Here is a 21,974-nt window from a genome sequence, read left to right as displayed (position 1 = left end):
GCGACAAAACATCATGATCTTTTTAACCACTGTGTGTATACCTTGGGATAGACGACTATTATCGTCAATTAATTATTATTTTTTATTAGTTTTATAGTTTATTAATATCAAAGTTATCATTTTTAGAAAATACTGATTGTATGTTCTATTATAGATAATATCGTATAAATTGGTCGTAACTAGTTGTCTGTGATTAATCTTGTTAGAGTATCTCCAATAAATTAAGTTTATTTTGATGGAAACAATGGACGTATCTGAAATTGGAACACGTATCTCGTAATTGCGAATATGTCATCGCTCCTATTATATGATCAATTTATCTAAAACAGTTATCAAATATTTCGCAGGTCATTAAGTATCGACCCAAACTACTCGATATGAACGAAACACAGTTCTTAATCGGAAATTTTCATAGAACTCGGTTCATAATATTATAATCACTCCTTACTCCTAATCAGTTCCTTACGAAACTCTCTATTTACGAATCTTTATATTCTTCAAACAATTTTTGTAATATTTCTCGAAATGTACATACCAATGAAGAACGAACCAATGCATCTCTCAACTCCAAGAACTAAAAAAAGGCTCAAAATAACCAACAAAACTTGTGAAAGTGCAACATTAGCGGAGAAGAAATCGACTAAAGACTTCCTCCTAGTATGTCGCTTCTTCCAACTCTGAAACATAACGTTCCACCTTCTAGAATTCCATTCGCGAGAACGCTTTTCCCCTGAAATCGTTCGCGCTAATTACCGAGTAATGTAGCCCTTGCATTGTATCTAGAAACAACAATGGACTCGTTTCAGCTAACCATAACGATGTCGAGCCATTTGCAGCGTTGCCCATTAGAGCCAATCAGAGAGCACCGCGTTGCGTAATCCCGTCGAATACGATATGTATGTACGTCCTCCAACTGCCATGATCCGTCGCAACCCTCTCCTGGTTACACACGTCCTATATTACCACCCTACCGATCGGTCTCTCGTTCCTCGTTCGAGCGAATCTCCGATCGAATACATTCGCGGAGACCGATAGCACTCTGCCTGTCCGTGAGCGTTGCTGACCGCCCTCTCGATTACGAGGATCGTATTAATCATTACCTTCGAAACGTATCGACCTAGATCGTTCGACGTTTGCGCGGCTGAACCGCGATTGCTCGCCTCTCCCCCTCCGGACCGACTCGATCGCGGCATGTTTAATGCCCCTTTATGCGCCAAGGTGTTCTGACGCTTCGATAACCGCACCAACACTCACGCGTTGTTCCCTTTTGAAGGGATATATCGTGGCTCCATAGCGCTCGCACGGTGAACAATGAGAGAGAACGTTGATGGATAGTAATTGGTGCGTGATTTAGTATGTAAGTGGAAATTTAGATGTTTTGATCACTTTTTAGGCGTAATATAGTATATAGGAGTAATTGGAATTTTACATGAATGTATAATGTTTGGGAGTGATATAGTAGCATTTGCCATTACGAGTCTGAGTGTTAAAATTATATGTGCGAATAATATAGTGATGCTTTTCTGGATGGGTTGGAAGATTATTATACGTGGACTGTGGAAAAACATTCTATTCGGAGGAGAGAATAAAGCATCATTAAATAAAAATATGCCAATACAGATAGGTCATTGACTACGGTAATATGAGAAACAAATTATCGAGCAATATGATAAACAAATTGTTATCTGCTTCTGATATAATATGGACCAATTGTGATGTTAATACAAATAGGTCATTGATTATAACAATAAGAAAAGTAAATGATTAAACAATATAATGAACAAATTATTATCTGCTTTTAATAATACAGATTAATCGAGGTAAAATATATTTGACTCGATTCGCAAAGAATTAAACGTATTTGTTATATATATATATATATATAAAAACGAATAGACGCGTATATTCAGAGCGATATTAAAAACGAAAAAATTGTGTTTCAATTTTACTGCACGTGAGATAGGAAAAAAAGGAAAGAAAACAATATCAAATATTCCCTTATACGACCAATTTTCCATAAATACTACTGTCTCTCTCTTTCACTTTGCAGTCCCATATGTTGGCATTTCCAGAGCAAATTTCGAAAGGGTACACATGGGACAGGTATTTTTGACAAAGCGTGAATTTCGAAACCGTAAATTGTGTGACAGCGAGCGATTTATTGGAGCGAGAGAAAGAGAGAGGGATGTCAAAAATAAGCGATAGGGGATGGCGTGTGACGGTGAAACGTGGTTCCGCGAACGAGACCGGAGGATTCGCGTTATATTTCGCAATGGCGTACAATGGCGGCCGCTATAAAGAAAAATAGTCGCCGAAATATTCGACGAGAGAGCTTCCCATGCCAACGTCCGATCGATTTACTAGCATTTACACAAATAATTGGTGATTGTTGCTTCGCACGGCAAAAATGTTGAGTTAAATAAACGATATTGTAAGCACGAGCCTTCGTTATTTGATTAATTGAATCGTTCAATCGGATGATGCAAGATTAACCGGATAATCGGTTACACCGATGTTGTACAATTAAATAACGAAAATGAATTTCGGCACAGGCTCGAAACAATTCTTCGAATTCTGGCTATTTGCACGTATGTTAAACCATATACATTCATTTATAGTATACATATATAAATATATATAATTTTTTTTTTCTTGTTATATTTCGCGTTATATTTCGAAGAGCTGGATGCGATGCGCCTGGTTTATTATTTCCAGTCTGTCGGCGAACCGTTCGTTGATTTAAAATATCCAAGCAGTTGTAAATAACGTTTGGTGGAGGTATCAAGGGAAATATTTGTGTAAAATTGACATGGTAGTAATCGGTAAAAAATTACAAAAAAATTGAAGTGTGAACGTTATTTTTTTTTTTACATATTTCTCTGAATATTTACGTATTTTTAATATTGCGTTCAGATGGATTTGAGGTAAAAAGGTTTTTGAAGCGAAGAATAATATTATAGTTCTTAAATAATACTGTGTATTTCAGAAATTATGTATCATGTTTTACATGTATCTTGACACGAGTCACTTCATTTTTAATTATTTAATCATGTTGTTTATTTCATATTGAACTAGAAAGTTGAAACACCTTTCTATCCCCTTCCATCCTTCATCCACAATTTTACTTTCTAGAATTTTACTTCTCAATATGTATCACCGGCTGCAAACAGTCACAGCAAAACCTCTTACAATCAACACGATTTCTCTCTACAATTTCTTTAAATCGTTTCAAAACACACCTTCGTCTTCAAGCCCCTCAAACAACCAAAGAACCATTGTCGCATCGTTCGTTTCCAGCATCGGGAAACAGAGGACTGCAAGAGCGGGGAAGGGAATGGTATTTAACGCTTTGCTCGGCCAATTCATTCTCATTTAACATAGCGGCGTCACGTCCATAATCCGGCTGGTAAGCCTTTAAAATAATCGACGTTGTTGGACGAGCGTAGGATGGAACGGCTGGGTACGGGTGCACGCGTGGCTCGATCGAAAATCGTTCGTTCGCCGATCGTGAATCGCCGCGAAACGGCAGTCATATTGTAATCGGGTATAACGTCGGTTTTTCTATGCAGCCTTGCTGCCGGTAATCGCTTTAACTGGCGCTAGCCGCTTATAATGCGATCGCGTCGCGATACACAGTCCGATGAATGCATTTTCCGTCGCTAGCGATGCGCCATCCTCCTCTTTTCTACCCTTTCCCCCATTCTCTGGTGGAAACCGCTCAATCTGTGCCCCTCTAGCCATTCTCGACTCCTGTTGTCCATCCAGATTCCGCGATATCGAAACCGAAATATGTATATATCGAATGATTGGTTAGACGAACTTTATTGGCCGTATTTTCATGGAAAGCACATGACAGGTTTCTAAAGATATATATTATTCTGTATATTAATTTTAAGGTCTTATTTGGATTAATGAAATCGCTTGGACTTAACGATACAATTACTTATCAGATTAGTCAAAGTTATGAGAAATTTTATAGACTTGTTATTATGTTATGTTATGTTTTAGAACATGTTATTATATAATTACTTTAACACGTTCACAGAATATTACCAGCTACAGTGATACCGTTTCTGATTAAATACGTCAGATAAACGAACTATAAAATATATGTTAAATGATCAGCTTACATTTTACATCAAATGATCAGTTTATATGAAATGTTGATCTCCTTCGTAACTATGGAATAATAGGAATTTTTGTTTGAAATACTGCAATCGATAAACTTCTGTTGACTGCGTGTTGAGGCTACTAGAATTTTATTAATTTTAACTTTCTTAGAAGGAAGAATATATTAATTTGTAACTAAAGTTATAACTGTATTAATTTTCTTCCTCAAAACATAAAAAGATAATTAATACTAGCATACTACCAATTATTGAAACCGTATGACGCATATTTCTCAAAAATAAAAAATAATAAAAAGAAATGAACACGATATCTTGAAAATTCCAACACCTTCTTTCTATCGTCTATTGTACTTTGTTTCGAAAGTTTCCCTACAAAATCTCATTTACGTAAACAGTTTGCCAAAACCGAGCAATATGCGTTGTTCACACGTCCCTTGATATTCTGTTCCTGATCGCACTTGCCATAGTGGAATACAGCCGCGTGATAAATACACCATAGTGTATACAGCGCGCGTGGCACGCGCTCGCGAGTCGCACGCGGTGTACAGTTTCACAACGAGTGTTCGTGTGTACGTACACGCGTGGTGTTCACGCGACTATTCACGCACTCCAAGTGCCGCGATCGTGTGTCAACGAGACACCGCGTTCAAGTGTATTCCACTATTTAACATTTTAACGTTGTCACGTATGCGTGACTTCGCTGGCGCGAGCGGTCATCAGCTGTCACTAGGTAGACGTGACGTCGCCCTGACTACCATTAGATAAATGTTTCTTCTCCCGCTTTTCATGTCCACGTTTTGAATATTTATTCATATACAATTATACACCCTGTATGTAAGAGAAGCTGAGCGTAAATTTATCATACCAGCGAAAATAATATTTCATTTGTTTTAATTTTCCACAATAAATATTTAAAAAAAAGAAAAAATAATTTTGCTATGCATAATTTAAATAAAAGTATTTTAGCTGAAAAGTCATTTTATGATAAGTTGTTGCTAAGTCTCGTGCAGATTGGTCGAGTTGCTTGAATTTAAGTAACCTGCGACTCCTTTGTTAGTGTAAAATTGTTATTTAATCGATGTTTACAATGATTGGTCGAGTTAGTTACTCCAGGTCCCTTTAACGAACGAATGGATCTATTATCTTACGCTACGCGACCTAAAATATTCTTTCAATTTCCAAGTGATATCGAAGTATCGTACTTTATTATATTATGTGTAATATAATATTGTACTTTTTCTTTCCAACCACTTTGTCGCTTTATTTCTTATTCTTACCCTTCATTATATCACCTACGTGAAATACCAAGAATATTCACTTGCAAACATTAACTTGCGAGAATTCCCTATTTATCGAATTAAAGTCTAAAAACTACAATATTACCTAATCTACAATATTACTTAACTCCAAATACCAAATTCATCAAAACGAAATTCATCTGACTGAGAAGAACCAGCTAGCTCCACAGCCACGTTCCCGTGTCAGTACCCCGAATAAAGTTTCACGCGATTCGATCGGATCTCGTCGCGCTGATTAGGTTGGAAAATCTGGCTGGTCTCCGGTGAACAATCTCCACGGTCAAACAGCATACCGGGTCCTCGGGTGTGTGTACCGGCATTTTGACTGTTTGGACAGGCGCGAAACTACGGTATCCCGGTGTGCGGAACTCGATCGTGTACGCTCGTTCTCGGCGTTGTGTACGCGCGCAAGACCAAAGTGTACACACGTAGCTAGCCGGTCACGTCGAAACGTAGGCCAGGATTCGCTTGTGTACTCGATGCACACTGCGATGATTGCGTTCACGCACGCGTTTCACGCGCCCCGCCGCGATATTTGGCGGATCTGTTGGATGCGTGGGCGGCGATAGACAGAGCCAGAGCCCATAGCGGGACCAAAAGGGAGAGGACGTGTGTAGGCGAAAGAGAAACACAACCAGGGGGAGGTTTTCGGTGTGGAAGGGACGAGGGAGGGATTCCGGGGGCTGGGAGTAATGTCTATTATCGGATTCAATATCGGTGCTCTTGGTAAGCCAGTATACAAATACCCCTATGGCACGGTAATAACAACATAGGTGCACGTGAATCCGATTCCCAGCCACGAATCCTATATGCGACGGATGGCTGCGGTCACTGCAGTCGGTGCACACCAGCCGACAGATACAAAACGAAATCTGGGTTTCGTGCTACACGCTGCTGCTGGTATCGCGTCGAAATGGGAAATGCGTGCAAGCGGGCCACTTTCAGCTGACGCCAGTGATCCGCGGAGCCACGGATCCTCTCTCTGCCCTCGAGAACCGTTCCTCGATCACCGGTTTCCATCCGGTTCCGCTTCGGTACATTTCAACGGCCGATGATATATTCGCGGCTAAAGGGAATTCGAGGATAGCTTCTACTAATTTGGTTTGTTAATTTTAGGGGAGGTTCTGCGTGAAAGGTTTAAGCTATTAACGGAATGACGTTTATGGAGGAGCGTGCCATTGGCTCGTGTATGATTAATGGATGAGGAGATCGATAATATTTCTGGAGAGTTTATTGAAATAAGATAGAGTCGATTCATTTATACGACAGTAAATCTCAAATTTGTGGCATGCATATTGATTCATTCTTAATGGAAACGAAGGTCGAAATAGAAATAGATTAATTCAATTAGGTTTTCCAGAGTTTGATGCAGATTAGAGATGCACATTATTATTTTATCATTTATTTGAATATCTCTTATGTGGCTTATGGAAGGGAAATAAATACGTTATATCCATTCTTATATCATGTTGTACAATTACATTTATCTACGATGCTCACAAACTTTGATCATTTTTTTCATATTTCATTCCAAGAAAACAGTCATCTACCAATTTGATTCTTTTACAAAAACAGACTGTAATTGAGCCTAGAGATAAAAAAAAGTACCTAAATGTTGTTTTCAGAGCTGTGGTGGAAGTGTTGTTGGCAGCAGGCGTGGACGTAAACACGAGGACGTCCGCTGGGACCGCGATGCACGAGGCGGCGCTATGCGGCAAGATGGAAGTCGTGCGAGCGCTTCTGGACCGAGGTGTAGACCTGGGCATCCGGGACTCGCGACAGAACACGGTGCTCGATCTTCTGGGACAGTTCCCACCACACGTCACTCAGGACATCACCGCGGTGATAAAAAGTGCGTATCCGCTGCGACGCTGGTTTTTTTTCTCCCGCCTCGACGCGATATCCCGAGTAAACGAGCTGTGCAATTAACGAGACATGTCTCGGGAGAAAAAAAGTGTTTTTTCTTGCCGTTGTCAATCATTGCTTACAAGTAGGCAGCGATAAACTGGCTCCGATAAGCCTGTTCCCGTCGATTTTCAAAATATTTGCATGATCGAACTTCGTGTGACAAGATTTAACGCGATAGCACGTTAAATCTTGTTAACGATGATCCTCTGATGAAAGTTTGATATTGTTCTGTTTGCAATATCCGCGATTCCAGTTTGATTTTGTATCGTTGATCGACGATTGTTTGTTAAGCGGTAATTCGCGTTGTGTTTGGTTAATGATTAAAGCGATGGTTCTTAATTGCGTATTGATAGCGAAATTGTATTGTAAATATTGGCGACGTAAAAGGATGTGAATATAGGTTGGACAAATTACGATGAATTGGACGAAATGATTCAAGTGGTCCGTATTACATACATATTTGTCAATTTGATATAAGGACTGTTGGCTAGTTTGCAATATAAAATTAGATATTATACGAAAATTATTTATTAGCGTATAACAAAGATTAGTTGGGTTATTTTGACTCATTAGTAAATCGTTTCTGTAACTCATAAAGTTTTAACTAAAGCGTACTGTAAAATGAATAAAATTCACTGATGAAACTTTGGGAACAGGGCACAGGTCTTCCTCTGGTGTGGAAAGCGACGCAGACAGCGAGAACTTGCCACCCATTCCGGTCCAGGGGAACGATTCATTGGGTAGCCCTTACGAAAACGTTCGCCCAGGGGATGATCTTTCTCCGGCGGAAGGGACATCGCCCACTCAATGGCAGTTCTATCATAAGCCTCGAGACGACGATCGCCGCGTTTCCGGCACTTCCGTTATGTCTTTGTGAGTATCCAATCTTTTTTCCCCTATTTTCACACTGATTCGTGCCTGTCGTCGCTTTCGATGTTTCATTTTTTTTTCCTGACCCTTCTACGATCGTAAAACTTTCTTGTGACTCTACATGTTATGCGTTACTGCGCTCTGCGCTTCAAGCTACGATAAGCATTGCCAATGGAACGAGTCGTCGTGTTGATTTATAGTTAAGGACATTTAAGCGATTCGCGGGTTCGGAGAATGTAAAGAGAAGAAATTGAGATGTGCATAAGGAGATTTAAAGAAGACTTGATAATATCGCAATTTTCAAGGTTTATATTATATCAGATCGTTAGATAGAATATTTTATACTTTATTGTACTTTATAATTGTTTTAATTTCAAACGAATAAGAACTATAGGGAAAACGTCGAAAATTTCACTGAACAATTTCATTTGACTCAATGATAGACTTCCTGGTAAAATTATCATTTTCAAGATAACTACAACAAGAAAACGATAAACAAACGCAACTTATCTCGCGAATATTCATTCCGACAAAAAGAGATGACTAACAATAACCAACCGAGATCCGTTCCACTGATGCGAAACACCGGTTTGTTCGATCGTGACGAGCCATCGCCATCTCCGACAAGAACGCATCGGTACACGCTATTCGCATTTTGCGTTCCATGCAACGATCTCTTCCAGCGAGGAAAAGCAGCCTAGAAAAGAAAAGAAACAACCCAACAAACAAACAGAAAAAAGAAAGAAAAGAACCCGGAGGAAAAGAACAATTCTACTGAGCTCTACCTGTTCCCCGAGTATTTGTGTTCATCAGGCGTCATCTTGGTCGGGGAGAGAGAAAAGAATATCGCGTCGGTGCATCGGATAAGAGCGGAGAGGCCCCGGTAATATTTTCTAAAAAGGGCGGATATTTAGTATAGATGGGCGCATAGCCGTGGCTGCTTTAATATAGGAGATGTCGTGTAAACAAAAGCATAGACGTGGACCTGGGCACACGGAGTGAATGAACGAGTGGCGAGCAGCGAGTGCTCGGATGATGGTTAGCGGCGTCGCTGGTATCGTTTTAGTACCGATGCTGGTTGCACCGAGCACAGGCATACGAGAAGGGGAGGAGAGGGTTAGGTTGTGAGGGTGGTCAGGAAGAGAGGACGTTGGATGGGGTAGGAGAGCAGAGGAGGAAAGGTTCTCGGACCGAAAAGGGAAGCTGAAAGTAGAGGTGGAGGAGAAGAGGTTGGAGGAGGTGGCGCGGCCGCGTGTAGCCCCAGCGCGTTAAGCACCGCTTGGCTTGGTTTAATTTTCCTGATGTAGGCAGGCGATGGTGAGTCCGACCGCCTCGTTCACCCCTGGGTCACCCCCGCCGTATACCCCATTGGTACTCTCGTTCCCACTTTCTTTCTCTTCTGCTCTCTCTCTCTCTCTCTCTCCTCTCTCCTCTCTCTGTTGGTGCTACTGGCAGCTGCTAAACGCGGTTGGCCTGACTAGGCAGAGAAAGAGGACCGAGGTCGACCGAGAAACTGTCAGAGGGAAAAAGGGAGACGGCGAGTGGAGAAACGAAAGACGAGAAGAGGAGCAAGGGGAAAACGAGCGGTACCAGAGCTTTCCGCACCTCCACCGTCAATGTTTGACGTCGGCAGCCGTGGCTCGGCCGCCTCGAGATGAATCCATCACGTTAAACAATGTAAATGTTAGCCCGTCTCAGCATAAAACTAATAACCATTGCTCTCTCCCTCGTCCTATGGGCATGGCCTCCAACCGCGGTTCGCCGGCTCTTCATTCACCTCTGGCTTCGCTTGCTTCCACTCCTCTGTTCCCCTGTTCTGCCTAGCGGCGCGCCACGCCGGTGTGGTCCTCCTGCTTCTCTCTTTCTCGTTTCTCTGCTCGCCTCCGACCTCGCCTACGTGGCCTCATTAAAAAGTCGACACTCGCCCGCGGACGTCTCCGCTTCAACTTACGCATTGTCGAGAGGAAAGATGATGATACTCGGAGTCGTGTGCCATTCGTTAGTTTGACCAATGAACGAGCACTGGCCATTGTATCCGCGCCTCTTCGCGTCTAGTACGCTTAATTGTGGAAGATCGCCGTAACGAAGGTTTCCTGGGCGATTCTTCGATAGCATAGTTTCTTTGAGAAAACTAAAGATGGAGAAAAAGTGGCGTGTCGTATTCGTATCGAAGACGTGTTTTTAAAAAGATGTTAACTAGGAAGATAAATGTCATTGATGGGAATGTTTGGCGCTATTAGCGATTTATGAATGGCACAAGTAGATCTCAGCCTTTTTTTGGTCAAACATCCATTCAACTCAACCGAAGAACTTGAATCACAATTAAAACCTTCAAACGTGTGGTACATCTTTTTCAGAACATAACAAAGAATTAATTGAATCGTTGTATAGTGATTTAGCTATTTGAAACATATGAACTATTTAAATAACGATATATTAACTATTTAATACAGCAATATTTTACAATTATCTCAACTAGCCCATCAAGTTATCTTTAATGTACGTACTAAACATTCAATCGTAATATTAAATTTAAAAAGATAAAAACAATAAAAAACTTCCTATATTTAATTACAATCTTCAAGTAAAGAAATATACAACGATAAAACTAATAACGTACAGTTCGAAAGAATAAAAACTCGAAAGCGATGTATTCTTAAAATGGCTGTTCTGCTGTGTATTCGCTTGATCGGTGGAACGCCGGCTGCACTGCTTCGCTTTTCAGTATGCTACGATAGTGGAGTCGTTGTAAACTGCGTTCAAATCTTACGATACCGGATGGATTGCGAAATTTCAGTGAAAACGAGGAATATGGGGAACCTGTGAACGGAGTACGGAGGACCCTCCAGCAGACAGAGGACTCCGACCCCAGTTCCGTCTTCGACAGCGTCTTTATGTCCATGTCCGACACTCTGAACTCGATAAATACTCTCGAAAGTTCCGATCAAACTCCCGACGACAAACCACAAAACACTATCACCGACAGAATACCAATAGCACAGCGCGACATCACACGGTAATGACATGCAAACGTTCTCCAGCACAATGCTAGCGCTTTCGATTCTCCTGCACTGAAATCGATTCTCTATTCGATTGTCTGTCGAAGATACACTGCGGTGAATTTTACGACGCTGCAACCTGTTGCGTTTTTGTAATTCATATTGGATATTTGTGACGCGTAAATAGGCAAAGTATAGGGAAAATTGGAATTGGAAAATCTTGCAAAAGTTGTTGCGGAAAGTGCTAGACGAATTGTATGTTTGCTTGGAAATTGATCTCACGGTGATGGGTTTTTCGTAATTTTACAGCGTTATGTGTATTTTCTGGATTATTTGCTGTTTGATTTTAAATATAATTAATTTAGTTTAATATTTGAATTTCATATTAAATATAAAGTTCAAAGCATCGGTAAAAACATGTTCACGCGTAAATCGTTAAAGGGTAGAATAATTTCCAAACGAATTAACATATAAATAATGCTGTTTTCAATTGTATCTAATCAAACTGCACCATACAACAAGAATCATAACAATCATCTTCTATCATCGAGAAATTAAACAAAATCTTCATCGTTAAATATTTCATAATCCAAAGAGCAGTCCTTTAAAACCATAACATATTACAGTGTCAATCGTCCAAAGCGCTACTGCATGATATTTATCCTAATCTACTTTGTCATACACAAACGAACAAACAAAGAACGAAACAAATTAAAAAACAAAAAGTGAATTTGTTCGATGAAGTAAACCATTAGCAATTCCAAGTTAATGGTGAGTTGGTCCCGCTGAGACGTTGAGTTTGGTTGCGCAGGGGTTCTGACAACGGATTGTACCAAACGCCGCCGGTACCTCGTGGAACAATGGAGGGTAGCTTCGTGTCGGAGGATCTGTCCTTGACATTACCCACGGGATACGGGGGTGGCAGGGAGTCGGATCAATTGAGCGTTTCCTCGTCCTCGAGCGTCGGTGGACCGAGCCCACGGGACCGGCGTTGTTTGCCCAACGATTCCAGCGCTGCCGGGATTTACTTGCCAATGGCACCCTTGTCCAGTTCTCTTCACAGCCCCGCCTCCAACAGTAAAGTCTCGGTAAGAATACCCCGATTCCCCTTTTCGTCTCGACATCTCGTCTATGACTCGGTGAGGAGTTGTACGATGTCGCAAAAAGTATACTCGTTCGAAGCGAAATCTTTCACTCTAGTAACTGATCCGACGTATCGTGCCTTTGATAAGGAAATGTATGAAGTATTTAATAACATTTTTACATTCATTTTTGGTGATATTATTGGTATATATTATTATTCTTGATAATATATATACAAGATGTAAGTAAAGTAGGTGATATTGAACTTTGGTATTGTATTTTGTTTTTAACTTTGCTGTGATTCTTTAATTTTTATGTGCAAATCTTAATCTTTGTTAAAGAACCTAGAAGATACTGAATAGTTTAAGAAAAAGAACTGTAACATATATTTAGGAAAGAGATTCTTCCTCAGATATAAGAAATTTTGTTGTTTGCATTGGAATTTCGTAAGAGTAGCGATCACGTCTGAAGATTATAGGAGAAAAAATATGATAAGTCTATTTCCGTTGGTTTTCTGATTTTTGTGTTACGTGATAGTCAAGGGACAGTATTTTGTTTGAAAAGGGAAAGAACTTGTTAGTTTAGAGATATAAGCTTCATAAGAATAAATATGAGAATTCTTTGCCTATCGAACTTTCAGGCAGAGATTAATTTATCGTAATATACGTTATTATTCTATCTCAAATACTACAATTACTTATTTCTAACTAAAAAAAGAATAATTGTTTGGAGAAGGAAGAATGAACTTATCTTTAGTAGAACACGATATCAATGTCGCTTATTTTGATTATATCCTGTACAAATAATTTTATAATAAAATTGTTGTTGTACTATACGTAATGGTATTAACATTAACTTACGTAGATTTAAAAATTATGTAAATCAATATCAATTTCTTATGTTTACATTGCCATGTCGTATTATAAAATTGTATCGTATTTGGAATTTTTATAAGTTTCATATTGACATTTTCTTGTTCTCCTTCCCTTTCTTTAAATACCGGTCGATTGTTAATTTCAATGTTATTAGCAGAATCTCAATTTGTACAGTGAATTGTTTTTTTCTCAAGCATCCTTCTTCCCTATTTTTTCCCACTTGTTCGAGATTGAAGCTTTTTTTACTGCGCGAAGAACCGGCAATGAATCATCTCTGCGTCTTACAGTTCGTTAACGTGGACAAATTGATCGCAAGTTAATTGGCCCGGCATGACAGCTTGACGCTGGCTACACATTTTTCCTTCGAACGAGGTTACTTCGTGAAAAAAAATGCCGATCGAATATTACTTTCAAAAGATATGCGAACGTTTGTTAGTAGTCAAACTTCTCTTAACATTGAAGTGTTTTTATAGATGGAAAAGGCTCCATTTTCATCGTTGTTAATCCTAATTCTTAATTGATACTGTATTCTTTATTTCCGTATTTTGCGTCAGTTGTTGTCTAAGTGCTAATATTTTATATTCAACTAAGATATAGTTATCAATATTATCAGTTAAGATTTAAGTAGCTACTATATCTAAATTGTTGTCAAAAACTATTCTTTTGGAGCTGCTTTAATATTTCGTTGTTTTGGAATATATCAAACTTGTATTTAATTTATCTAACTAATTATTTATTCCTCACATACGATAGCTACTATTTCTCTATAATATCGTCTGATTCATGCTGTCTGCATCCCCTGACTGTTCTCTAATTCATCAAATTCTCCAATACATATTTTTATAAACGTTATTTAAACAGGCAATTAGACACAACAAAACTGAAATATGCAGAATTTTACATTTGTCTCCTTTTACTAAATTTTTCTAACTTTCGTTCAAAATTTCCTGAAAAATCTATTTTCTCAGCGCGAAATATATTAACACATCCTCAAGCGTAGAATTAGCAGGAATATATCTTATTCCAGCCAACTCCACCGAAAAAACCACCCAGACGCAATCTCTCCGTCTCACCGACGCACTTGCAGACCCAGATGTCTTTATCAGCGGACTGTTCTCTGGGCCCGAGCAACTACGAGTATTTATTCATGGCGCGCAGCGGCGCCCGCAGCCATATCGACTTGGAGCAGTTACAAAAACGCCGTGAACAATTGCGTCACGTGACCAGAAGCGTGGACCAATACGTGGAAATGAAGTCTCGCGTGCCGGATGGCGAAGAAAGACGCGAAACTAACGTAGAACCGGTTGCCATAACTTCCATCTACGAGAACAGACCGATCAAGACGTTGAACCCTCGACGAAAATTACGTAGACACGCGTTCGAGAATTATGAACCGGAGAGTAGTCCTTGCGCAGACAAATCGCCATGCAGCGAGACCGATTCGTTCGTCCAGGAACCGATGTTTGTGTCGAACGCGTTCCTCACGCTCAAGTCTTCCCAGGAGAGTCTTCTGGACGACAAGCGCGACGCTATCGACGAACATTCTACGCCAGAAGGTCGCGAAGCAACTGACAAGCGCCTGAAACGAGTACAAATGATGCTGCCCACCAGTCCAACGCACTATGTTCAGCCACCGACGCCTGATCATCCGCCACCTTCTGCAATGCAGGCCGAGAAGTCGATTCACGAAAGGATTCGTCCTTTGAGTCAGGTGAGTTGGATTTATTTTGTGGATTTATTGGTGGGTGATTTTGGGTGGTTTGCTTCTGTTGGTTTAACTTTCAAGCTTCTCATTTGGAGGTTTTGGTCGGTTTGTCGCCTATGTTTATGTACTGCAGAATCAAAAAGAAGCGAAGTGTTCTTTTGTTCACTGTCACGTGATGAGGTTTCATTTGTAGATGCGACATTCTTGGCTAAAAGTTTATGATTGTGTTGGATCTATCGGAAATAACCGATTAGATCCACTTTCCTTCGAAGGCGCTTCTTTCTAGCTCTGTGCAGTATTTGTGTGACGTGCGAATTTTTGGTGAGGTGGAATTTTTGGTAAGTTACTTTTGCCATTAGCAAATTAGCAAACATCGTTCATAGCCTAAAGGTTCTCATAAACACAATGTCAAGATTAATATCAAACATTATCCTTACCAAAGCTAATCTAACGTTTAATGTAAAAACCCGTAAAAGACGTAGAATTCGCGTATCTACGTTATTACATTTATCAAACCATTTCGATCAAGCCAACTCTCACGAAACATTCCTAGAATTATCGATCCATAACATCTCAAAAACCCACGTTATCTGCCAAGCCTTTGCCTCAACAGCGATACATTTATCTCTGGAATCGCATGCAAATCGCAGTCTCCCAGTAGATCTTAAGCGGCTGACGCGGTACAAACGTCTTCGCGATTCGCCACATGATCTCCACTGGAGCGTGCGTTCGCGGGCGTTCAATCTTGCATCCTTGGCTGCGACTAAGGACCGGCGCGTGTATATGTACCTTGTAACACATGTCGGGATGTCAAACGTAGCCAACGTATCTGGTCGCGAAAGTACTGGTCCGCAATGCTGGTCTCGTAAACGGTAGCATATTTAAAATCATTTATTATTCATCGAGACAGACGAATAACGATGTCACAGCGATTGCATCGTGTCAATTGCTGCAAGGATATCGTGAAAAATACCGCTCAGTAAGTGTTCTTAAGATCGAGGGACGGTCCTGGAACGTGGACAGTAGATAAGCAGTTGGCAGGACGCTTTATAGCAGGTTACGTTTAATATACAAGCCGTGTTTGATCTGTGATGCGATTTGCAAGGAGGCCGAGTTCTCTGTCGCTCTATGCTGCCTGTATCGCTCGTTTCTCGCCGTTTGCCGCGTCATCCTGTGATCGTTCTGCTGTGAGACTGACTACGTTCGCTTCCCATCCGCCGCGAATGGATATCTACACAACATCCACCGTGTGCCTCTATTTCTCCCTCGTTTCTCATCTATCTCGTACCCTCTACAGGTGCGCCATCTCGTGATTCGAACCATCGTATTTTCTGTGTAGCACACGCGTCCTCTCTTCCCATACCGTCTACCAACTATGTGTTCCTTGCATCCTTCTTCAGCACCCACTCCAATTCGCTCTCGCTACCCCAACGCCTGTCCTTTCTCGCTGGTTCCTTTCCGCTGACTGCTATGTGCGTTCGCAATCCGTGTCTTTCAGCGGTTATACATGCTTCACGAAATATCGTACAGTGAATATATCCTTCAGCGAAAGGAGCCGGATGAAGGCAAGACGCTTTGGCTGCCGGCATGTACGGTTACCTCCGCTTCAGGGATATCGAGTAGTTAGTGCTTCAGGATCTTCACGGATACGATGTCGCGTATGGTTTTTACCAGATTTTCTCCTCTCTGTCGCGTGTGTACAGACGCCTGGTTCTTTCCGTGGATCGATTCGAGGAACATTTGGATAAGTAATCAGTTATATCGACAAGCGTAGGTATATTTAAGATACGTAAGTTTGTTAAGTTTCTGTTGAATTGTTTAAGAGTTTATTGTAAAAGTTAGACTCGAGTTTAGGATTACAAGTTGCTCTGCTGCGTATAAAGGTATTAATATAAATAAAGGAAGAGGAATAAGTATTTAAATTTCAACTGGTATTATTAAGCTATAAGCGATTTGCAGTTTTAGGGTAAATTACCTATGTTTAGAGTACTACGTGTCAATTTGCACCTTTTCTATCGTTTAGTGCTATATTTATATATGAAATAGGTATAAATCAATCTTATAGATTGTAAAATTAGATGACCTATGTCAAACGAGTGATCATCTAATATATAACAATGTTAATCAAGAGTTAAGTATTACCGGGATCAATTTGGTAAAAGGAAAATATGATATTTTTTAGCACTCTGTCTCTTTTTAAAGAAATTATTCTAGATAATTTTATGATTTGTTAAGATACATTTACGTTATAAAAAAATATATTTTTCTGTAGATATGTATGAAACGTGAGAAAATAAAGTCTTTGTTGAAGAACTTATTTGTAGATCCATTTGTAGAACTAAATGTAAGAAAAGGGGTTAGGGGCTTGGATTAGGTTACATGCGAAACGGGGAAACGAAGTTACAATGTGCAATTTCGTTGAACGGGATGTCTGTATGTGTATAGATCTGGCAATCTAGCGGGACGGTAATTGGCAAGTCACGGAGTCGCGACTGGCGATAACGAGTCAACCTCGATTTCGATTGACGCTCGTAAATCTCATCAACCCGGACGAGACACAGCCGATGTTTCGGCACAATTTACTCGTCTCCTCGAGCGGTATAGTGGTAAAGGTACCTTGGTTATACAGGAAACAGAAACTATCTACTGCATGTAATGTTTACTCGGCTTCGTATTCCTTTAATGATCAATCCATGGCGAATGAAATTGGTCACTCAAAGATCAAATTTTTACTCACTTTATGTATCGGATCTTCTCTTTTCCAATAAGGGAAAATACATTATATCGGCGATTTAAAGATTCCTTACGTTAAAACATCTTTAAAATAAATAAATAAAAGAGAATAAAATGTAAGTATAATAAAAAATCGACCATGTGAAGATCGTTCACAAACGAAAATACCAGTGTTTTAAGAGTTAACATTTCCTATAATAGAACGCCTCTAAAATAAGAGAAAAAGTGTGAAAGAAAAAATTGATCGCGTCAAAGTCGTTCGCAAACGAAAATCTCAACGATTTGTTAAAATCGTACATCGAAATAAACCTTTAAAATAAAAATATGAAATAAATAAGAAATAAAAGGAACATATAAAGTCGGACTTGTTCATGAACGAATGTCAACGATTCGAAGATCAAAATTGCCTACACCGGAATTTAACTAAATAAAAGATAGAAGAGATAAAAAGAACGTAAAATATATGGGCTACGTCGAAGTTGTTCAGGAACGAATGTCAGCGATCTTTTCGGTGTGAATCAATGACATATCGAGTCGAGGAGGAATCATGGAAAAGAGGAAGCGTGTGGCGGCGCGCCTGAAGCTTGGCGAAGGAAGAGAAGGAGGTGGAGGAACTGCTCACGGATGGTTGCTTCACACCCGTCAACTTCCGCGGATCCAGCAGAGCGGCAGAATGCAAGACGCCGACACCCTTTGAATAATGAAGCCCTCAGCTTCTATGCCTGTCTGACTTCTCCTCGCGAACGCTCGTTCTCTCCTTGCGTCATGACGACGACGAGAAATCTACGAATTTGTAGCGACGCTTTCCGCATGTATACCATGCGTACACCACGAGATGCGACCGCCCGTGTCTGTCTGCTTGCCTGTCTGTCTGTCTGACCGTCTGTCGTCTCTGCTGGCGTCAAATTTTAATTGCGTTAAAACGGCGATCCGTGACGCGAGGGAATCTTATCTCGTTCGCGCTTACCACCTTTGAGTTTCTTTATGGATGAACTGCTCGCGATACGTGCACCTTCTTCATGGTAAAACGATTTTTCTCAAGAGTTTGTATTTACGTCTGTATTTATAGTATATCGTGGGAGTATTTGCACGTTTGGTGGCTGTAAAAATATCTTACGTCTGTATTATTTTTATTACTTTTATTATTATTTATGAAATATAACAGACATGAACACGACATTTATTAATTTATCATTACTAATAAAAATTGAAGCAAATTTGAGGATGTACGTAGAGGATACAAAGTATTTATCGCAATCAAAAGGTATTTGGACAATCGATTATCAATCGTTTATATTAATAAATCTGAATATTGTATTCAATAAGACTATGTTAAGCACTGTTTATAATATGTAAACGATGATTAGTATTTTTATTTGATATTTCAGTTTTTCCAAAAAGGGAAAGAAACGCTCCATTGAAGATGTAAAAACAGAGTTTTTTATGTGTATATTTTGTAATACAGTTTTATGTCAACAGTTTTCGCTGGACCAAGTTTCCCACTAATTTGAAAGTTATAAAATTGGACGACATATTTACACGAACTCGATGACTTTTATTATTGTTATAACATTCAACATTTATTCAGAGCGTTAATTCGGGGCAAATGACGACGATATATTTTTGATTCGGTAAATCGAAATTTTAATAACCGTACACGTGTGGCAATGGTTTAAATTACGGGTCGAAGCTTTATGGATACAAATACATCCCTGGCGAGATTTATTTACCCGATTCATATTTTATAACGTTTATTGTGTATAATCGTATCAAGTGATCCGTCCCAATAGATTTCTATCGGATTGGAATCGTTTTTTATTTGGTCTGCACCAGCATGTTTTCGACGCGTGTGCAACGCTCAGAGATGAATCTGGGCGCCTGCTCGTAAACGTTACCGCACGAAATGTCATTTCTAATCCCTTTTTTTTTTTTTTTTTTTAAGCAATTCGAGTCTGTATTACTAGTAAAAAAAAGCGGGCGTGCTTGGAAATAGGCGGAAAAAGTGGGAAAACTAAATATAATCTAAATATTTGACAATCACGTTTTTACCGTTATTTTTAAATAGTTAACTTTCGGTGTATATATCATTTAATTTTCAATTGTATGGGGCAATTTCCCTGCTCAACGTTTTTATGTAAATATTAAACAAAAAAAAAAAAAAAGGAAATTAAACTACTTGGATAAACCAGTTTGTCAGAATTATTTGGTTAGAACTAAACTGTTTTTTTAAACTGAAATCTTAATGAGAAGTGACTATTCATTTGCTCAAAGTATTCTTCTTACGTTATAATTTTAGATTTCCGCTTACTTTATTATTTAAATTATTAAATTACAAAATGCGGAAGAGAACATCCGAAAATAAACATCAACGATGTCATAATTTTCGCAGAAGAATAATTTTATCGCTGTAAAATGCAACTTTTTCTCCAAAAGTAACAAGAAGCTACGAATAATAAAACAACGTATTTCGATCTCTTAATACAATATCAATTCCTAATTGCATTTGGATACCTTGGATAAACATCCGTAGACTATCTTATCCATTAAATACGATTGTCCATATCCTAAAACCAGAAGAAATTGGATAAACTACTAAACTCACAGGTTGTAAAAATATTAATATCGGAGACCCAATAAAATCTGGCCATCCATTAAAATGTGTCCATAATGGATTTCATCGGGAGTCACCTTTGAAGAAAAAAAGAGGAAAAACAGCAATGAAAAATGCATATACCTGGGTGTTATTTGTTGGCAGGTATACAAACGGCGGTCCCGCGACATGGAAACGGAAACCGACGAGGATTTATTGCAGTTTCCGGCCGGCGGCTCCCTGGACGCTAGCAGCGGATCGTTATCGAGCGTGTCTCTGTCCGACAAGAGCATGTCGACGGACAATGTCGAGGAATACTTCGGGGATGTGCCGTTCGCAGGTAAACAGCATCGCACGCTTGGCTGCACCGCATGACGCTTCTTTCTGCCCACGTGTACATGCATAATCGTTGTGTTACGTCTTTGTTTCTTCTTATTTTGACCGTCTGCCTGACGATGATCGCCATTCCGGCAATCGTCATCCCCGGGGGAAACCAGTGAAATATCACTAACCAATATATAAATATATATATACATATACATATATAAACACAAAAACCATCGAAATGCGTATTTCGATTCACGAAAGTTAGTAACTCATTGGCTCTCCTGCAGAATAATTCAATAATTAATCCTGCATAAACAAGCTGATCTTTTATATCCAGTTCTTTTAGTGTTGTACACGGACTTACGAAAAATTTGAAATTACATTATACAGTCAGTTTTTCAGTGCAAAATGTTCAACCATAGTCTGGGCAATCTTCGGTTACTTGGACATACTTTTCTATTTTATTATTTGAATAAATTTCTACCTTCCAGCAAAGGTATTGTAAAATGCTGCATATCTCCATTCTTTGGTTATTCTTATTTCTATGCAAAAATATCGAAATTTATGGAAAAGTTTTAAGTTGATTAATCACAGTATTTTGATCGTCTACATAAGAGTTAAAGGGCGTTTGAAAATAATAAGGCTTAGAAGGGAAATATCGCTGTGAGCACAAGCGAACCAGCTTGTCTACGAAGGGTTAATGACATCAGCGAGTCGACAAACAAGTTTAGATTAGATTTAGATTATTGATTACTTTGTTCACAAAGCAATTTTTATAATTTTAACTTATAAAATTCATATAAAATAGAACTTTATCTATTTTATTATTTAAATTTGTCATTGCCATGTAAGAGAATTTATTAACATTAATAATTTACATTTATAACTCGTAGCTTGTAAAGTTTCGCTGATAATATTAGCTTAATTGCGTAAGAGAGTCATGACGATGATTTTCGTACGAAATATTTTGTAACATTTGATTCGTCGAAACGTTCTACGTATCAGGACAACATCGTTCGCGATTGTTGTTTCACGTCGATCGATCGATTATATTTACATCGTGCTTTTGTTTCTACGATTTCGTGTACTATAGGTGGAACAACAACAGGACTTTTCGACTGTCATGGCTTTTTTTCTTTTAATATAACATGGCGATCCGAAAGGTTCAATCTTTAGTATTATACCAGTTTTGTGAGCCACCAATTGTATAGTTTTTACCTTTCTCCGTCTTTCTTTCCATTTCCTTTTTTTCTGACTCGTATTTTTGCATTGTCGCGAATATATGGTTGTCGTATTTTCGTATTTTATACCGGTTTATCGAACGCTGAGCCAATATTTCCATTTGGTGGTTGTTTGCGATGCGCCGGGAACACGATGACGTCACCCTGAGTAAATGTGTCAACGTGTAAAGATACACCGTGAAAGAAGATTTGTATCCACGCGTAGAGATATATCG

The 21,974-nt window shown here is 39.3% G+C and overlaps 1 protein-coding gene across 2 annotated transcripts in view; it reads left to right on the top strand.

The window, feature by feature from the left end:
* Positions 1-21,974, top strand: part of LOC100649175 (ankyrin repeat and SAM domain-containing protein 1A) — an 83,327-nt gene that overhangs the window by 15,226 nt on the left and 46,127 nt on the right. For both annotated transcript variants that reach the window (XM_012309477.3, XM_012309476.3), the window contains exons 6-10: positions 7,054-7,280; positions 7,993-8,209; positions 12,017-12,293; positions 14,191-14,874; positions 20,357-20,531. In XM_012309477.3, the coding sequence (XP_012164867.1) occupies positions 7,054-7,280; positions 7,993-8,209; positions 12,017-12,293; positions 14,191-14,874; positions 20,357-20,531 (1,580 nt within the window). The remainder of the gene's footprint in view (positions 1-7,053; positions 7,281-7,992; positions 8,210-12,016; positions 12,294-14,190; positions 14,875-20,356; positions 20,532-21,974) is intronic.

This window comes from Bombus terrestris, chromosome 6 (genome assembly GCF_910591885.1).
Source record: "Bombus terrestris chromosome 6, iyBomTerr1.2, whole genome shotgun sequence".
NCBI lineage: Eukaryota > Metazoa > Arthropoda > Insecta > Hymenoptera > Apidae > Bombus > Bombus terrestris.
This window is presented reverse-complemented; position numbering and strand designations above follow the sequence as displayed.